General features: G+C 35.8%; 1 protein-coding gene across 1 annotated transcript in view; it reads right to left on the bottom strand.

The window, feature by feature from the left end:
• LOC129246887 (thrombospondin type-1 domain-containing protein 4) overlaps positions 1 to 19,911 on the bottom strand; it is a 160,300-nt gene extending 140,389 nt beyond the window's left edge. The window contains exon 1 of the mRNA XM_054885598.1: positions 19,730 to 19,911. Within this exon, the coding sequence (XP_054741573.1) occupies positions 19,730 to 19,779 (50 nt within the window). The 5' untranslated portion in view covers positions 19,780 to 19,911. The remainder of the gene's footprint in view (positions 1 to 19,729) is intronic.
• Between the last annotated feature and the right edge of the window lie 746 nt (positions 19,912 to 20,657).

The raw sequence follows: 20,657 nt of genomic DNA on the forward strand, positions 1-20,657 counted from the left end.
TCTGAACCTTTATTTTCAATCTCTTAGTTTTCTAAGTTATTTTAAGTAATTGTTAATGTTTTAGTAATAAACTTTCTTTTTGCTATAGGCTAAGAAGAGTTTTGTAAAAAATTTGTATTTGAATAAACTAAATTTATACAAATAAATTAAACTGAATAAACTAAACTGAATGAACTAAACTAAATAAAAGAAAATGACGTTAGAATATTTTCTTAATTAAGAGAATACGCAAATTTCGGGGGTGTGTGCCAGCTGTTTAAATTAAGAAGTTGCTTTGCTTACAAAGTCTATTTAATCTAAAAGCGCGCTTTTAGTAGTCCATCCATGCAGAATTTTGGCTTAAAACGTTTCGAAACGCGGCCGTGTAAAGAACGGTAATCGCAAAAACGCCTGCACTTGAGAAAATATAAACTTTTCATAATGCAAAAACGTAAGCAGCTACATATATAAGTATATCACTAGAGCTCTGTAGCTGTATAAAAAACGACAATAAAAATAAAAATTAAATTGAAAATAAAAGTGAATAAATGAAAATATGTGTACTGAGGGATGCAGTGAGTTTTGGAATGAAAGGACTGCAATAAGTGCAAATGACCTACTTTTTAAGAGTTTTAAATTTTGAAAATAAAATGTGTTCCAAAAAAGTCATATGCGTGCAAACTCCCATGTAAATTATTCAGTAACCGCCCATTGTTCATAATTTCATTTTTGTTGTTTTGTGTCTGCAGTTGAAGAGTTGAGAGCGAAAAAGATGTTTACAAGCAAAAGATATGTAATCAATTAATTTAGTTGTTAATTGTGTTAGGTACAAGACTCGGAACTAGCGAAACCAATGTAAAACCCATTATGAATCTTATCTAAATAAATATTTGACGCGTGACAATTTCATGGTTCCAATGGGAAGTTCTTGAAAACTCTGGCGCAGTTTGCACTTTTTCGCGTTTATGTAGAAACATGAATCATTAGAGAATTTCCAGTTTGAAACGATACGCTTTAAAAGCGGGAACATTACGAAAATTCATTCAAAAGTGCAAAAATAATTTGAGTAGAAACAAATGCAATGGTGCCTACTTTGGAAAATTGTACGTAAAAACAATATCAAATACCAAATAGATTTAATTTTATTTGAAAATATAAAATACAAAGTGAAAAATTAATTGCAAAAATGTTATCTGAAAAATGTGAAAAAAACAGTAAGTGCGCGAATAATCAAAAATGCCTCCGTAAAATGGTGGACATTTTTTTTTTTTTTTCATTTTATCGAACCGCTTTATTGTCTTCAACAGATTAGCCTTGGGGATCTATGCGTAGTAACTAACATAAATGCAGAAAAAAGCAATAATTTTCTTGAAAGTGCTTTGTGAACGCACAGCTTTTGTGGGATTCGACTCACTCTGGGACATCCCAACAGTTGTTTAATTTTTTTTTTTTGTGTTATGGCTCGTGCACATATATCCAAGTTTCATGACCTGATACGTTTTTTTTTATGTGTATACATCTGGAGAAACACCGCGACTGAATTTTTCAAGCTTTTATTTACACCATTTCACGCGATTTTTTTTTAATTTCAGCCAAATTATGTGCAACTAAATGGTTAGGAAAAGTCGTTTTTATTTGACTTTTACTAATGTCCAACACTGCCATTATCTCACGGTATATCACATACCGATCCATATCGGTGATGGACGATCTCTTCACTGAAACTAACATGAAGCAAAACTAAAGCATTGTTTTTGTGTTAATCCACATTTGAAATCGCAAAAAATCATGTCAAGAAAATGTTCTCGAGATATTTGGCACTTTCCACAAAATTTACCTTTTTTAAGATGCTATTAAAACGAGACTAATTGACGAATTTTTGATCTGGCAATGGTATTTAGCATAAAAAAAGGCATGCCGATAGTGATCCTTATACGGTTACCAACGTGTACTGAAAATGGCTCAAGAGCGAAATAAGACTTAAGAGTCGAAGTTTCACAAGCAGAGAAGCGAAAGAAGTATCAGATCATCACTATGAGATCGAAATCCAAACCAGTTCAATATTTAATAAAAAATAATAGTGCAAAAACTGCAAACAACATTGAGATTTCTGGGTCTTATTCAGAAAAAATATCAAACTTTCTGCACTTTTGATGAGCGACTGAGCCAACAGTCTGATTGTTCATAGAAAATCCCTTCTCACTTGAGATTGGATATTAATGTGAAGAGGTATGAATTCTAGAAGTGCCTCAATTGACAAAGTCCAAGCCTTCATCAATATCTTAACAAGACCGCAGGTCAGTTTTTGCCGCTCTTGGCGGAAATTTCTTGAAGGAAAGACATGAACCGTTGCAACTCACCCAAGTTTAGGCTAAAAGGTAAAGGTTAAAATAGTTTTTTCTACTCTTAGACCCTCTAGCGAGCCTGGTTATAAACAAATTTCTGAGCGCTCTTTTCTAATATTCTTATTAAATCTTCCAGAAAGAAATGGACAGAAGAGAGTAATTGCAAGCTATGTTGATGTGGTTTACGGCCGGAATTACTGGCCCAAGTTTTTTCTTAAAAAATTGGTATTAAATGCTTCATATTAAAAAATAATTTTTTGATACACACAATTCAAGCCTGTGGTGTAGTTGAAATTTGATTTCATTGAAATAGTGCTAATTGCTTCACAGTAAGCGGCAATCGGCCAACATACGTGTGCAATGGAATGGCAGAAAATGTGAAAAATTTTTACTCCCTACTTCGATGAACCATTTTTTTCTTTTGTTTTTTTTTTTTTGAAAGGAGGCCTTTTCTATTAACAATTTTTTTGGAAAAGCGCAGCATGTCATGGATATTTTATTTTAATTTACCTTTTCTAATTTCTTAATAATAAAAAAATATTTAACAAAATTTAAAAAAACTAAGAAATAAATGACTTAAAATTTTACAGTTACATCAATTTTAAAAACACTTTTTAAATTTTTTTTAAATGAATAGATATTAATATATTGGGGACTAAATTTTGTGCGAGTACCACTCAAGGAATTACTTCACCACCATTCTCAAATCTTCCAAACCTTTGAATTTGACTGCTAGACTGTGGGCGCCTGAAAAAACTCAAGTATTTAATTTGGCCATTCGCACTGGACACATTGCGACCATAAACTCGCACCACTTGTCATTTCTTACAGTTTGCTTTTATTGGTAGGCAGATAGAGCAAATGAAAGAAAGGAAATTTTCTTTAAAAAATGAATATAAAAAACATCTGATGTTTTATTTGCAAATCTGTTCATCTACAATGAGGCTAAGCTTACAGTAAGTTAATAAATTACTGAAAATGAAATTTATTTAACGCCAAAAATACTTCTATGCAGAATTTACTGGTTTTTATGTAGGAGTAGAAGTTTTTTTTCAATTTTCGTGCTTAAAGTTAGCCACGGCTAAAGTCACCATTTTGTTGTGTCCATTTCGTGACAGGGTAAGTTCGGGTAAATGACTTCTGAAAATGACTACGAAAAAACCATGAAACCATAATTAAAGCCATGGATCAGCGTAAGTAGTCGTGATGTCCTCTTGCAATATATATATATATATATATATAATTGGCGCGTACATTCTTTTTGGGTGTTTGACCGAGCTCCTCCTCCTATTTGTGGTGTGCGTCTTGATGTTGTTCCACAAATGGAGGGATCTACAGTTTCAAGCCGACTCCGAACGGCAGATATTTTTATGAGGAGCTTTTTCATGGCAGAAATATACTCGGAGGTTTGTCATTGCCTGCCGAGGGGCGACCGCTATTAGAAAAATATTTTTCTTAATTTTGGTGTTTCACCGAGATTCGAACCGCCGTTCTCTCTGTGAATTGCGAGTGGCAGTCACGCACCAACCCATTCGGCTACGGCGGCCGCCTGTCCTCTTGCAATGCTACTTTTAATTTCATTTATTTTCAATAAAAGTACTCAAAAGCAAGAAATTAAAACTTTTGCTAAAAAAAGTAACCAGAAAGTACTTTTTTATTGTGCCAAAAAACGTTGGGCAACGTTGATTGACAACTCGACTTGATTTAAGACGACTCGTCTAATTTCTGTGGTGCTCTATGTGGTATAGCAGACAAATTATAGGCGACTGCTAGCCTGAAGGCTAACATAACTCACATTCTTCATAAAATTGGGTCTCCTTTTGCAAAAATGTCGTCCAAAAATGGCCTACTAGGATTCTTCGCCTGCAAAGCCGCAGCCATTTACCCGAAATTGTATTCCAGATATAATGTCACCAAACCCACATTAAAATAACAGAAAAACAATTGTGCTAATATGTCATTAATTATTTTTTGATCGAATTTCGAAGATCGAATGAATTTATTGGAAAATGACTCACTGTACATACATACTTACGTGCACGTGTGTGATACGAATTTTTTCAAACTTGCTTGCATTTTACAAATTTTTTTCGAAACGAATTCAATAATGAGTATTATTTATAATTTACAATTGAAAATTACTTAAAAAAAATTATAATGTGAAGAAAAAAATTGGTAACACTTATTTTTGAAAGCATTAAAGCATGCCTGGCTATGATCTAAAAAACACAGGAAACAGTTATTCCAATTTGATAGACTAAATTTAATTAAACAAATCATATATTTGTGTGTTCCAACAAAAAATTATCTCACTTATAGATAAAAGTACTTGTATATCATTTAATTAATTTCTATTTCGAATATCGCATTCTAACCAAATTTTATATCAAAATAATTCCTCAGCACCTCTTTTTGGAGTACGTCATCTGCAGTCTCTACTGCTATTCTTCAACATTGTTGTTGTCTATATTTGTCGTCTGAACGTCTCAGTAGCTGTAGTCGCAATGACTAATGCCAACACAACAAATCCAGATTTTCCGGTAAGTTCGAAAATATTCTACGCTCACATTCAGCTAGAAAATAAAACATTTTTCACAACCCACAGGAATACGACTGGAACGAGCAGCACAAATCGTACATACTCTCTAGTTTCTACTGGGGTTACGTGATCACTCAATTTCCAGGCGGTTATCTGAGTCGCCACTACGGCGCCAAAATTACCATTCTCATCGCCACACTAGGCTCTGCTGTTTGCAGCCTCATTAGGCCCCTCTGTGTACGCCTTGGCGGTTGGCCCATCTTTTGCGCCATACGCTTACTGCAGGGCTTATTTCAGGGTGTCATCTTTCCCGCCATACACGACCATCTCGCCAAGTGGTCTCCACTGCATGAACGCAATCTCTTAGGCGCGCTCAGCTTGTCTGGCACCGATTGCGGCACTGTTATAGCGCTGGCATCTAGCGGTCTCATCGCTAGTAGCTCCATTGGATGGCCTGGAATTTCCTATGTATCTGCGTCGGTCTGCCTTGTTTGGTGCGTATTTTGGCTTGTGCTCGGCGCCAATAATCCGCCATCATCGAAGTTCATCTCACCGCAGGAGTGCAAATACATTGAGACCTCACTTGAGCGCAACGATGGTTTTCACCAACAAAAAATTCCAGTGCCTTGGCGTGCAATCTTCACTTCTGTGCCTTTTCTAGCCTTTCTAGTGGGGCGTTGTGCTGAGGCTTGGGGTTTTACTACCCTACAAGCACAAATACCCTCTTACATGAATGGTGTTTTACATATGGATATCAAGAAGAATGGACTCTTTTCGGCACTACCCTACCTGACAATGTGGATCTCATTGTATGTCTACTTGGCTATAGCGAATTTTCTCACCAAGCGGAATATTCTTTCGTTGACTGCGATGCGCAAGACGATCAACACAGTTTCGCTTTGGATACCAGCACTTTTACTTATCGGTATAGGTTTCTTGGACTCGAGCCAACAAACGTGGGCCATTGCGCTGATGACACTTAATGTGGGCATAAATGGTGGCTCCACCATCGGGTGTACGCTGAATACAATCGATCTGGCACCCAACCATGCGGGCATTCTCATGGGCTTATCAAATACTATTGTGAATATTGTGCCGGTCTTGTCACCGCTACTTGTAGGCGTAATTGTGACTGATAAGGTAAGGGAACTTGCCTGCGAAAATAAAAAATATTGGAAGAATTTTTCATTGTCTCTTCTAATTTAATTTTAGCATAACCGCACGCAATGGCAAATTGTATTCGCAATCGCCGCAGTGATTTTCTTTCTGGGCAATCTGGTCTACATTATTTGGGGTACGTCAGAGACTCAACCGTGGAACGCGTCTGACTTTGAAAGTGAAAGCGACTTGGAGAAAGCAGCGCATAAGAAAACGACTACAGAGGCAACAGTTAAAAATGAGGGAATAAAGGAGAAACAAGAGGCTGTCGAAAGTGGCAATGTTGTAGAGAGAACAAGACTTTGAAATACTCTTTTAAAATAGTATATTAGTTAAGTTATATTATTAGTAGTATTTAAATATATTTATAATAAATAAATGCGTGATCTGTATATCTTAGATGGATATAAGCTTTATAGTTATTGTTGTTCATAAGAATGTATTTATATGTTTGTCAAAAACAAGTTCATTACATATTGAAGTCATTTAGCATTGCACTTGTAATAAATAGGCAGGAAACATGAAAAAGTTATAATAAAGAAAACCATTTCGGCGGTTTTTAGAAGGATAAAAAAAAATTTTATGGTGCCGAATCCTCTCTACATATGCTTTCAATACCGGAAAGGACTTTTTTAACTTTTTTTTGTATGGCGACCGACCCGATCCACGTTACAGTTGTATGTGAACTTTGTACTACATATTGCATTGTTAAAATCATTCGAAGAATTGCCATAATCTGTGATAACTACCAAAAGTAAATTTACTTACGAGATGTGCCTATTAAAGAACGAGACTGATGCTGCTATAGAAGAAGTACGCATACACTGGACGGATGCTGTTTAGCATTAACCTTTTCCTCTCACTCTCGCATTAGTATTCAAGTCTACCTTCCTGCGTATAACGATCCTTTTTACTAAATTATATATATATCTATGTAGGTGGTTAAATTTTAAGGGCCGATTTTGAATGTGAACCACACCTAAACGTCAAGGTTTTTTCTGCATTTCATTTGACATTTTTCAATTTCAGACCAACTCAATTTGAGTGATGGAAAGATACACAATCGAGCAATGCGTTAAAGTTATTTAGGCTTGTTATGAAAACGGGCGTTCAAATCAAAATGCATGTGCGCGATATGAAGAAAATCACCTTCAGTGATTAGGCACATTTTCACCTCAGTGGATTCGTCAATAAGCAGAATTGCCTCATTTGGGCGAATGATAATCCAAGAGTGATTGCCAAAAAACCAATGCACCCACAAAGATTGACTGTTTGGTGCGTCTTATGGGCCGGCGGCATCATTGGGCCGTATTTTTTCCAAAATGAGGCTGCTCAGACAGTTACTGTGAATAGTGTTCTCTAGCATGAGATGATAACGAACTTTTTATGGCCCGAATTGGAAGATATGGATGTGGACGATATGTGGTTTCAACAGGACGGTGCTACTTGTCACACAGCTAACGAAACAATGGCTCCTTTGCGCGAAAAATTTGATGACCGAATAATCTCACGTCGCGACGATGTCAATTGGCCGCCAAGATCATGTGATTTAACACCGTTGGACTTCTTTCTCTGGGGTTATTTGAAAGAAAAGGTGTACAACGATAAGCCAGCAACAATTCAAGAGCTAAAGGATGAGATAATTCGGCACATTAACGGCATAGAACCTCAATTCTGCCTCAACGTCATCGAAAATTTGGATCATCGGATGGAGGTCTGCCGCCGAGGCCGCGCGGTCCATTTGTCCGATATTTTCTTCTATACGTAATTGAGCCATACCAGTATTATCATAATAAAGAGAAATGATAATAATTTCTTAAAAAATTGTATTTTATTCAAAATCAATACCGGCCCTTGAAACTTAACCACCCTTTATAATAAGTGAAAAACTTACATTTGAAAACTTATTCTTTCGGATTTTACTATTCAATATTATATGTGAAAAAATACCACCGTGCCCGTTCCCCTTCAGATTGTTATACGAGAATTAACATTTTCAAGATCTCGCTCACACATTATCGAATTGAGTTCAGCAATCTCGATCAGAGTGTTCTGTTTTAGCTGTGGAATCGATTTCGTTTATTCCCATAGACTTTACTTTTCAAAAAAACGCAGTCTGGGATGCCAGCCTTTTTCCTATCCTAGACAGAATTAGGAATTATTCACTACTGACACCAAGCGGCACTTCTGAAAGACGCTTTATGTATTTAGAATGTATCTGTCACATACCAAATATGTAAACATTAGCTTGGACGAAGCTTTCTTGCGCATTCACCTCGAATGAATTACGAGTTGTTCGTCTGCAGTGTTCACCACTAAAATTGTCTGCTTAAAATTTATGTGGAACAACATCTTAAAGCTCATTTTTATGAACTTTTATTATACATTCCCGTTTTGGATAAGAGCTAAAATGTATTACAAAAAATTATTCGTTAACACACACACACATACGCTCCGTAAAAAAATGCCGACCCTCTGGACTAGTACTGTCTTCGGCAAAGTGGATGCTGGGAACATTCTCTTTCATAATTACTAACTTTTAGTCGTATTAGTAACCAGTGTTGGACAGTGTAATGTAAGGAACCATTACTAGAAATAGAGCTACCAATCGAACAAAATTCAGCTTCGGAGATTCAGAAGAAAACTTGGTAGAAGAAGTATTGCGGGATATATTATATAAGATAAACCAATATATAATAACTGGATACATGGACAGGTGAGCAGCTAAAGAAAATACCGGGGTGTGTATATTTTGAGTAAGTCTAAACTACTCTGAAATCTAAAGAGAAACGTGCCTTAATCTTGCAAGGCAGAAATGTTGGTTTAAAGCGGACTTTAATATCGGACGCAACACTGCAATCTTGTCGGACACCCAAGTGGTTTTCAAACTCTCATATTTAATCAGACTCTCTCGGCTAAACTAGTAACGAAGTCCCAAAGTGAGCACACTTGGTATGATCAATAAAGTTTGAGTTCTCTGGATGTCGGGTAACATTGACGTTGAAGGAAATGAGTTTGAGTTTCTGAGAAATTTTACTGAGCAAAGTTGCACTGTCGATCTTAACAACAAAAAAAGAAAATGTTCATAAGCAACTACAACTATAAAAGGTCCAGCATACGTTTGGGACTTTCAACCGAAAGCTCTTTAAGGAATTCATAAACTTACTATATGCAATAACAACCAAAGCATTTTTTTTTGAGCGGAGTATTAGGAACAAAGTGCACAATTAATTTTGTCCGTTATCTTACATTGGTTTCGTCTGATCAACACTAAAATTTTCCGCGGAATATTTTAAATCACCATCGACCGAACAACTAAGATTTTTCAGATTTAAAAAAAGGTTATAAATTACCCACACGGGGAAGATATATGGAGTTGAGTATATAGAGTTGTAAGGCTTAGGGACAAAATGGCCCAATATTCTACAGTTCCTCGTCTTTCAAAATTTCTATGCCGCATTCTTTTCGTTTTTTCCAAATTCGTTGCACAGTATAATAATAATAATGGAAAAACGATAAATTATTTCACAGTGTTGGTCTAGTTACTTAACAGCCTCACCTCGTGTGACTTGAAGAGCTTGTTTTGTACGATTTTTGTGCCAAAATGTACAAAATCTCCCAAAATGTCACTATACATAAATATTACCATAAGCTGCGTGCAAATATTTTGATTCTCCTAAATTTTCGTTGACATTTACAAATTCATTTGCCGAAGGAAATTATTACAAAAGGCACATTGAAGGTCACTGAGATCGTGCTTACAAAATCTCAGATAAAAACTACCCTTTCAAAGCATGCAAGTAGTAGCATTAAACACACATACTTACATACATACACATACCTACACGCATACTTGCTCACAGCTTCGCATGCTAACTGTAAGTACTCGTAAATTCACTTGTCACAAATGCATTACCAACATGCAATAAGTCACTTACTATTGGCTATTGACCACCAAAAGTCAATGGAAATGTTATGCCAACCTTCAATCAAACCGAACGAACCGTTAGAATTATGACATTTGACGAAACTAAAAAAGAGTCATAAAAACAAATAAACACCATTAGGAGCAATCAAAACAAAACAGCAGCGCATGAACTGTACGAAACGTGAAAAATCACTATCATGACATGTGAGCACGCAATGTGCAGCCAATAACAACAACAACATTTACACTCGCTACACAACTAAGCTGTGCGCATACCTACAACGCCGCATTGCAATGGGAAGGGTTAAGCAGATAAGAAGAGATGCAATCGGCGGTTTCGAATGTGTGGGAAAAAATTAATTACTCGTAAATATTGGAAATATTCTTAATGATAAATTCTTAGTAGGGTGTATGTATGTTTATAAATAGTAGGCGATCGATTTTTTGATATCAGTAGTGACTACTTCTAATGACTTGGCTGACAGCTGACGATTATGGCTGATTGACGTTTGACCACAAGCTTGAGCATTCGAGCGATACTGATCTTTGTTTCATGGAATCTGCGGTGGAAGTAAAAGTGTGGTGCGTGCAAGAATTTATGGGTTTGGCACGAGGGATATACCAAACTTGTATATAAGTAGATGGATGTGTGTGTGTGTAAAATTGAATTAGAAGTTATAAAATAAAATAGCGCCAGTTCAAACAAACCTAACCTATAAAAAAACAATTTTACTAGAAAAATTTAAAATATTTGCATGAATACAAAAAAGTTGAAGAACAAATAATCCGTATTGAAAGTGACGCTTTGATAAAAATTGGTTCGTTATTGTCATTTCAGTGAATTTAATGATTGTACTCGAGATGCAGGGGACTGCCAATCTGTGCTATGTCCAGAAAGACATGAGCTGACGATCAAACACCTGCTTGGGTACGGTCTACTTAATACCTCAAGACTAGCCTCGGTTCTCACAGGACACTGGAAGGAAGGGAAGTACGCGACGAGGTGAAATATACTACACAACAATATGTGCCGCAGTTGTAGAGAAGTGAGGAGAAGGAAACCCTTGTGAACTTTCTTTGCAGATGTCCGGGTATATCAAGAGCAAAGTTGTGATCTTTTGCAAAAATTTCTTCGGCAACATTGACGAAATTTCACTTTCTAGACGCGACGATGTGGCTATAGGAAATTTCACTATTGGAAACCTAACCTCCAGAACAGCAGAGAATTGTGGTACTAAAGTGGCACTAGACGTGAATTACGTGCCTCTCAGTTAAGGAACAACAAACACTTGAGATGATAAACACCAGATGATAAATTGGTGTTGATGGAAAAATTCGGCAGCCAAAGAATCCTACGACCCAATACTGTACAGCCTGTAGGAAAATATCGAAACGCACGTCAATACGCAGTAAAAAATGCTTACCAATATGTGGCACTTTGGGTTGAGTTAATGAATCAACAGGTAAGTATTCTCGTAACTAATGAAAACCGCACTGTAATGAACCTCTTATTTTCCATCCTAAGGTACGACGTAGTGGTCTGGACGGGGGCAAGATTGAGTGCTAAAAAGAAAATTTGATGTTTGCAGTGATTATGGGGAAAGGTTCAAGTTTGGAAGGGGAGCTTTTCGAATTACAATTCAACGATTCTATTGGCTAGGTTAAATCCAGCCCTGCGACAGTGATTTTTTCTGCAATTAAAAGAACAAAAAAAAATCCAAATAAAGCGCACTAAAATATGTAACAATAAACCGCCCTTGACTTAGGAACAAAACGTAAAATGCAGATTATCGCGTATCAATCGTCAATATTGATGTCAAAATATTTTATTAGGTAGTTTTATAAAAAACTTCCATTTAAATAAAGATTTTCATTTCAGATTCGGACTCATCAGCCTTTCATATGAACTCTGATTTGTGTATGGTATTGACCTCCAGTACTACAATTGATAAAGACTTCACTTTTTTATTTAATTCTGTGTAAAATATCCACTTAGTTTCTTGTTTGTTTGTATATTTCGGTTAATTTTAGTTATATTTCGAAAAGCGTTCGCATAATAATTCACAAAAAGCTTTCCAAATTGAGTTTTACTCGGAATCAGTGGTATTAAACTCCTGAATTTCGAAATTGCGGCAGAATTTCGCGATAACCTCAGAATTGATAAAAGCATTTTTTCAAAGAAATTAGTGATAGGCCTGCTATGAATACTGAGAGTTAAACTTTCAGGAATGTAGTCTTTTTTTGCAGATGGCGGCGCTCTTAGGGATTCATAATACCAGTTTTGAATTTATGATTACGCTTTTAGTTGATAAAATTTTACATAAATCAAACACTTTTATTGTTAAATGCTTCCCTGAATTTTTTTAAGTGCTCGCGAATGTAACTTTTCAATCATTTTTAAACCAAACGTAAGATATTTTTATTAACTTAATTAACTATATTAAATTCTATCCATCATCAATCAATTTGAGACGTCTATCAACTCATTCAATCAGAAGCCAATCAAGCGTTCGTTGGTTTTAAATCAATCGAATTTTTGACGGCACACAAAAGCAAAGCATACTTTTTAGTTTTATATTAAAGTAAAGCAGAAATATTTTTGATTGACCTGAGAAATTTAACAGCAATAAAAGAAGAACAGGCAGCACAGTTCAAGGTGAGAAAGTAAGGAGAACTCGTTGCCTATCAATTTTAATAATTTGAGAATCTGGAAACCAATTTTTTCTACTTAAAGAATTTAAAAGGGCTTCTATGAGACAAGATTTATAAAAATTAGAAAAATTTTCATCGAAATTGCAAAATTATTATTTAGAACTATTTTCGTCGAGGATAGAAGAAGGACTGACAGACTAAAAACTGGACGTTCTGCTGAGATTATTGCTGCCGCAGCACAAAGTGTTGCTGAACAGCCTTGAACAGCGATATCTCGGCACATCGACTGTCAATAAAATCTTGTAATGGAAACTGGAGATCAGGAGCTAAAGCTCTAATCGCTCTAATTTCGTTCATTAATCGACTATTCGAATATTTTTTCGCAGTTTGCGGGCATTTGAAGAATTTAAACAGCTAAAAAAAGTTGTGAATTATATTTGTCAGCATTTCTCCAGCTTTCCGAAGCTTAGTTCCTGTAGGAATAACTTTTAAAACTTTGGTAAAAAATAATCCAAATAAGCCTTCATTACTCGAAAAACCTGGATATACATAAGCTTATGCTCCAAAAATTTTCGAGTAAATAGTATCGAACAGGCGGGCCAGGTGTGTGGGTACTCCTTGCTCACACACCCGGGCCATTCGAAAATGTACGAACAAAACCTAGGGCTCCATTAGGAATGTCGGCTCAGGTCAATTACTTTTCCATTCACCCATTCGTGAAAAGGTAAATGTGGCAAGACTGAGCTAAAATAGAAACGACGGGAACTTTTTTCTGATAACTTCAAGTTTATTTATTCAAAATAGTCCCCTCTGGTCTCGATACACTATTTTGCGCGATGTAAAAGCATTGCGAAAGAGTGTTTCCGGTCATTGAGCGGAATTTGGAATGTCCTTCAGGCTGTCGGTACAAAGCCTTTTGGATGGCCTCTACGGACGCAAAACTTTTCCCTTTCATGGCCAAATGCAATTTTCCAAATAGGTAGAAGTCACAGGAAGCCATATCAGGCGAATACGGTGAGTGCTTAATGGTCAAAATGCGATTTCTAGTCAAAAAATCAGTCACAAGAGTGGATCGATGAGAGGTGCATTATCGTGCAATAAGCGCCAGGTTTTTTCTTGGCGGTATTCAGGGTGAATTCAACGAATGCGGTACAACACACGCGTCAAAACGCCAAGATGGAAAATTGTATTGACAGTTTGGCCCGTTGATACGAACTCTTTGTGGACAATTCCCTTGGAATCGTAAAAGCAAATGAGCATCAACTTGATTTTTGACTTCTCCAAACGCGATTTTTCGGGTCGTGACTCGTCTGAGGCCTTCCATTCGGCACTTTGACGCTTAGTTTCAGGTCCATGGTGGAAACACCACGTTTCATTACCAGTTACAATGTTGTAAAAGAAGTTCTCGTCTTTTCTCACCTCTTTAAGAGGTCTTTCGAATGTTGAATTCTGACCAATTTTTGCTCCTCAATTAACTTGGGCGAATTGAAACGTGCACAGACATTTCGTAAGCCCAAATGATCAGTTAAAATGCGATAAATCGATGTTTTGGAGATATTCAAAATGATTCCATGTATTTCCCCGATGATTTCGGTTCATTTTTGATAAATTTACGAACAATTTCGATGGAGTTTTCGGTGGTTACTGACCACACACTTCCATCACAACCATCTCTGCAACGTGTAAACCACTCATGAACTGCGGCACGAGATAGAAAATTATCGCCATAAACTTTTATCATCAATTCATATGTTTCGGTAAACGTTTTAACGATTTTTAAACAAAATTTGATATTAGCTCTTTATTCAAAACTCATTTTTGTACCAATGACACAAACATACTGACACTTTAGACGCAATAACTTCGCTTTACTTTGGGTCACGTCATTTTTTATGTACTAATTTTTGTAAAGAAAAATTAGAATAAATATTTTTATAAAGTTTAAGTACCAATAAACAATGTATAAAATTTTTTATATTTATTTCTACTGTTATCGATTCTTAAAACAGCCTTTACCATTACTCTTTTGACACACAAAAAAACACAAAAAACATTTAAAACGAAATAAAATAATTCAGCAACGATTTTCGTATTAAGAATCCATAAATTCATTTGGAGAATTTAAACAAATAACAATTATTAAACCGTACCGCATACATTCATATGTACAGATGTATTTGTTTTGAATATGAATAAACAAAAAACGAAAGAGTCGCGTGCTCAGAAATTCCAAAATACCACCACCAGAGAAGCCACCCACCAAATTGAGGAGAACTTTAAAAAATTCACAAACAACAAAACACCCAACAACTGTAGCACATAAATAATTTGAGCAACAACAAGGCGTGTATACCCGAACATAAAATCATTTAATTCTCAGCAGAATTTAGGAATTTTACGATCACTTTTAAGTGAGTCTGCGTTGGTCATAAACAATCCAAGAATGGGAATGTGAGAATCTAGGCGGACGCAACAGACAAAATGCTAAAAGCGTGGCGTAAGGGGCGCGAGCCGGCGAATTCTTGTGAATCAGTGGCAACTTGGGGCGCTTGACTACTGGCCACCAGCCTGATCGACAGCTCGGCAAGTGTCAAAAATGCAATTTGAAAATGGGTCTACTTAGAGCACAGACCACTACTACATATTAAACAATTAAAAGCAATTAAACTCTTCAGTTCCATTTCTATCAATGCACTTATGGAGTACGCAGCAGCGCTGGAAACGGAATTGTGTTCCTGCTTTGCTGGTAATTAGCGTTGATAAGACAGTAAGTTGCCAATATTGTGAGGTACGTACGAATATGTTCGAGTGATGGGATCGTGGTTGGTGATCGAGAGTGGTGGTATACCGTAAAGTGACGCGATTTCTTGGTATTTTCAATTGAGTAATTCGAGCCGCTGTTTGGATTGCTCAACCCTCTCTTTTTTTGTTTGTTCTTTATAAGTTTTCTTTTTGGTCTTTAATTTCTGATGAACGCAATGATTTATGGCTGCTTACTGCGTGTCACGACCGGGGTGTGTGCGCTACAATTAATAAATTATGTATTTATTGTATCGTTTACTCATATTGAAGTACGGAATACACTAACACATAGAAATTATGCGCATACTCGTAAATATAAGGAAAATAGTCGTAAAATTAAAAAAAAATCTGCTGTCTCATAAAAAGTTTTTCGACAATTTTGCTAAAAAATGTATTTTTTATGTAAATAGGAAATGGTGCTTTCGCGATATTTTTTTTTCTAATTATTAAGTCATCAAAATGGAACGTGGACTATGTATTGGGAAGGAAATGTTAGCAGTAATTTTTGGTGCTGGGTTTTTGCGATATTTTTAATGCGATTTCGGGATATCGGGATTTATCTCGAGATACAACTTTTAACTGAATAAAAATGAAATAAGCTTTTGGTTTTTCGTAATATTTTATTGAATTGGAAAAATAAAAATGTTTTTGACTGATGTCCAGTTTCACCAATTAATTTTAAGTCTATCAAACTATTAAAATTTGACATAGCAGAGTTTCGTATTGAAATTGTACAACTTTAAATCATAAAGTTTGTTTAATTTTCTTAAAGAATGTTTAATTTTTATAATTCCAGCCGAAGGCCTTCAGCTGCTAGTGCTAGAAATCAAAATGTAAATTTCAATCTATTTACTTTTTTAACTAATCTTATTCACCAGAAAACACAGGATACCTCTTCTAACCCCCCTACCCTTGAGGGAATCACACTGTCAATTGGCGAAGTGGCGAACTACCTAGGACTAGTATTAGATAGAAAGCTCTCGTGGAAACAAACGATTAATGACAGAGTAAAAAGTGCCACAGCACTCTATACATGCGAAAGAATTGTGGAGGCAAAATGGGGCCTAACCCCAAAAATAGTACACTGGCTATATACAGCAGTGGTACGCCCTATCAAGACATACGGTGTCTTAGTCTGGTAGCCAACACTTGAGAATAGAACAACAGCACAACGCCTAGAAAGTATTCAAAGGGGTGCTAGTCGCTGCATAAGCGGGGCACTGAAGACTACGCCCACGGCAGCGATGAATGTCTTATTACCGATGGAGGCCCACAGCAAACAGATAGCGGCGAAATCCGCACTTAGGTTAAGAGATTCTTCTAACTTAGTCATTAACAGAAGGGGCCACGCAAGAATACTAAACGAATACCCCTTCCTACATCAAACGACAGACTTTTGTAACTCAGTAGAGTTGCATTTAAACACATCCTTCACCACAACTTTCCCAACGAGAAAAGATTGGGTCAATGGGATAATGGACAATAGAAGCGGAATTAGCATCTATACTGATGGTTCCAAACTAAATGATCAAGTAGACGGAGACCTTGATTCTGAAGGAATGAATGCCAACATCTCATTCCGGTTACCGGATTACTGCAGTGTATTTCAAGCTGATATTCTGGCTATCAGGGAAGACCTTCTAGCCCTAAATAAAAGTGTCCTCACCACAAGAGATATAAACATATATTCAGATAGCCAATCGGCCCTGAAAGCTTTAGAATCGCCTAATATTAACTCGAAGACAGTAAAAGAATGTATTGACATTCTGACAGAACTATCACAGTACTTTGTAATAAAGCTGCTCTGGGTGCCGGGTCATAGAGACATAGAAGGCAACTGCAAAGCAGATGAGCTAGCGAGATTGAGTACCACAGTACCAATCCAACCAGACAAAGCGAACACACCTATACCTTTAGCAACTATCTAACTAGCACACTATCAGTGCTGCCAACAGGCTATGGTCTCAGTCCCTTACCTGTGCAACAAGTAGAACGACGTGGCCGGAATCGACCATGAGCCGCACAAACCGACTGTTGAAACTAAACAGGAAAAACATGAGAAATCTTCTCGGGCATTGTCTGATTGGCAGGCATGCCAGTAGACTGGGAGCAGCCTATAACGACTATTGCAGAAGCTGTAACGACATTGAAAAAGAAGAGATTATAGAACACTTTCTATGCTGGTGCATGGTTCTGGATAGAAGAAGGTTCAATATTTTAGGAAAAAGTTCCCTGAATAACTTGGCAGAAGTAGCCAATGTAAAAATAACAAGTCTTGTTAAATATATTAAAGCCACACGTTGGTTCAATGAGGACAATGTAGAGTGAGGAGAGGGGACAGCCCTGGTGTTATCACAATGGGCCTACAGCAGGTCTAGGTTTGTCAACCGACAACCACTATACCTACCTACCTACCTATCATACTTTGTTAAATAATAATAATAAATATAACCATTTTTATAAAGCAGATGGGCGATTCCACGTCAAATAATTCTAGTGGTTTGGACATTGCCATAAATTTTTCGGAAAATTTGTTTATTTGTAAGCTTGAGTATAATAAGAAAGAAATGAAATTTTTGGGGAAAAAATTTTGTTTGTTATCTGTAAAAAAATGTTTCCAAAAAAACGTTTTGTTTGTTTGTTTCAAATTTTTGGGAAATTATTATTTGTAAAAAACGCTCGTCCTCAGAATGTTTGCTTATCTTTTCCATTAATAGCTGAGACTATGCTTAGTACCTAATCTCTGAAAGTTTCATACCACTAGAACTCGATTAACTCTTCTTAAATAAATATACCGAACTAATGATAAATGCCGTGGATCTGCTTAATGATATTAGTAGCGACGATTTGATCGATTTGCTAATAGGCGTGATATACGAGTAGGTATGAAGGCGCTTCGCTAGAGCAGTCTTTTTCACTGAATGCCACACTAGAATCCTACTAAGAAACTTTGAGGGAGTACTGAGAATAATTTCAGCTATTAATGAAGAATAGAAGAAAAACACCTGAGGGAGAAGGTTTTCACAAAAGCCAAGAAATATTTCTTTACCAAAACTTTAAGGGGGGAAACCAGTTTAGACTAATCAAAAGATCGAAATATTTTTTATTGCATAAATTGTTAGTATAACTACTCAAGAATATGTTGTAAAAATTTCAAAAGGAAATTCGTATTATTCCCGATTTTATGAGCACCTAAATGACCGCCCGTTGGTTCGGCGCCGTAGCGCGCGGTAGTTAGAACGGCGTTTTTCTCGAAATGCCTTTTTTCAATATGTGCGCACTCTAGCTCAATAAGTTATCGACCAATCGTTATGAAATTTTTGGGGAGTGTTCTTTATTCGATTTTAATTTATATGAACCTAATTTTTGGATTATATATATTATCATTAAAAATATTTTTTTAAGCAAAATAGATGAAAAAATATGGTATGAAAATATGACATTGTGTTCCAGCCGCTCAAAAACATGCAAATTTCAATATTATTTTATCAACATTAGGTTTATATTCCTAGGAAACATGTTGTGAAAGAAAAAAAAATGTTGTTCATTGCAGAGAAAAATTACAACTTAAGGAATACCCACCAGCCAGATACTCGGACTCGATCGTCCATGAACAGCACGCTCTAACGCCACTATTTCCGGCGGAAATAGCTTAAAAAAATTTAAAGGAGTACTTAAACATATTAATAAAATACCCTCTAAGTTTCAACAATTTCTAATTATTCCTTCCTTATTAAAAAAATTCACGAAAAGCACAAACATTTCGGCCTCCTAAACCGGTTTCCCCCCTTAAACAAAAAACGACTATTTTTTTTAAATGTATATTTTGTGCTATATTTGACCTGAACAACTCGATCCCAGAATTTTCAACTTTGAATAAACTTTAAACAACAAATTTTTTTTCAAAATTTTTTCAGTTCATTTCTTATTCATTTCTTTTTCTTTGAGTAAAGGTATTCTAAAAAATATCCAAAAAAACATCCCCTGAAAGTTAATACAAAAAATTAAATTTGTTTCCAAAATTTTTTTTTATTCTAAGATATAGAAAAGAACAAATTAAATGTTGTAAAGAACCGCAGAAATTTGATTTTAAAAAACTATGTATCAAAACTTTCAACATTGAAAATTCGCAGAATTATACAATTTTTCAAAATTGTTGCAGTTTACTTCTTCTTATTCTCAAGCCTACAAGTAAAAAAATTCAAGATATGTCCAAACTACTTGGATCACTTGACTTTAAATCGCTTATATACATAAATAAATGAATAGATATTTATATATTAAATAATAACGAATTCTTCAGTAATAAGTCGACGTTCCACTCACCTCAGCATTCGCGATAGCCGCAGCATCTTCCAACGGCAATTTAACCACATTTTTGTTGCTTTCAAATGCGTTCAAATTATCTCAGTGCAAAGCGTGTCAATATCACGTACGTTGCAATTGATACATGTGAGAAATTGAGACAAAACTTTTCAAAATTCAATCAATAATAATTTTAAATTCTATTAGCGCCGCTGCCAACCGACTGCCATAAAGTTCACTAAGTTTGTTCAGCCTCACTTGGCACATGCAAGGGACCACACCAGCAAACGAAAGCTGAAATGAAAACGATGCCCAAATAAATATTAGAGAATTAGTCATCTTTCATAGAAGAAATTAAATTAATAAATAATTTAAAATAGGCCAACGCACTTCTGAGTTGTTGAGTGAAATTTGGGAAAAGTTCAGCGGTTCAACGCGTAAAACGGAGTCAACACATACCCGCACATACAAGAACATGCAAAAAACAATTAAAAATTTATTGGATTTAATAGTTGGTTGCTTAGTTTTTCATTTTTTTTTTCATAAATTAAGATTTTTATTTCTTATCAGCTAGGCTGTAGAAGCTGATTGATAAGACTAATTGCCTTCCAAGTGTGAATTAATTCATACTTATTTTTAGAGTTGACGGAATTAAAATTCATCTTGTCTTGTATTTTTAATTTCAATTGGAGGAATGTCAGTACTATAATTTGTAGAGAAGAGTGGAACAAACCAGCACATATTGGATTTGCTTGAAATAGGGGAAAATATGAAATATTTAAGAATCACTTTTACTTTTATAATTGAAAATATGACAGAGACCAAAAAACAAAAATTATATAAACCCAGCAGGGGCTTAGTGTCGGATGGGTGTACTTTCAAAAAAATATTAATCAGACCAGGTTTCTTTCGGAGCTGTCCCACAGTGTAATGAAGTCGATGAGGAAAT

The sequence above is a fragment of the Anastrepha obliqua genome, chromosome 5, assembly GCF_027943255.1.
Source record: "Anastrepha obliqua isolate idAnaObli1 chromosome 5, idAnaObli1_1.0, whole genome shotgun sequence".
NCBI classification, from domain to species: domain Eukaryota; kingdom Metazoa; phylum Arthropoda; class Insecta; order Diptera; family Tephritidae; genus Anastrepha; species Anastrepha obliqua.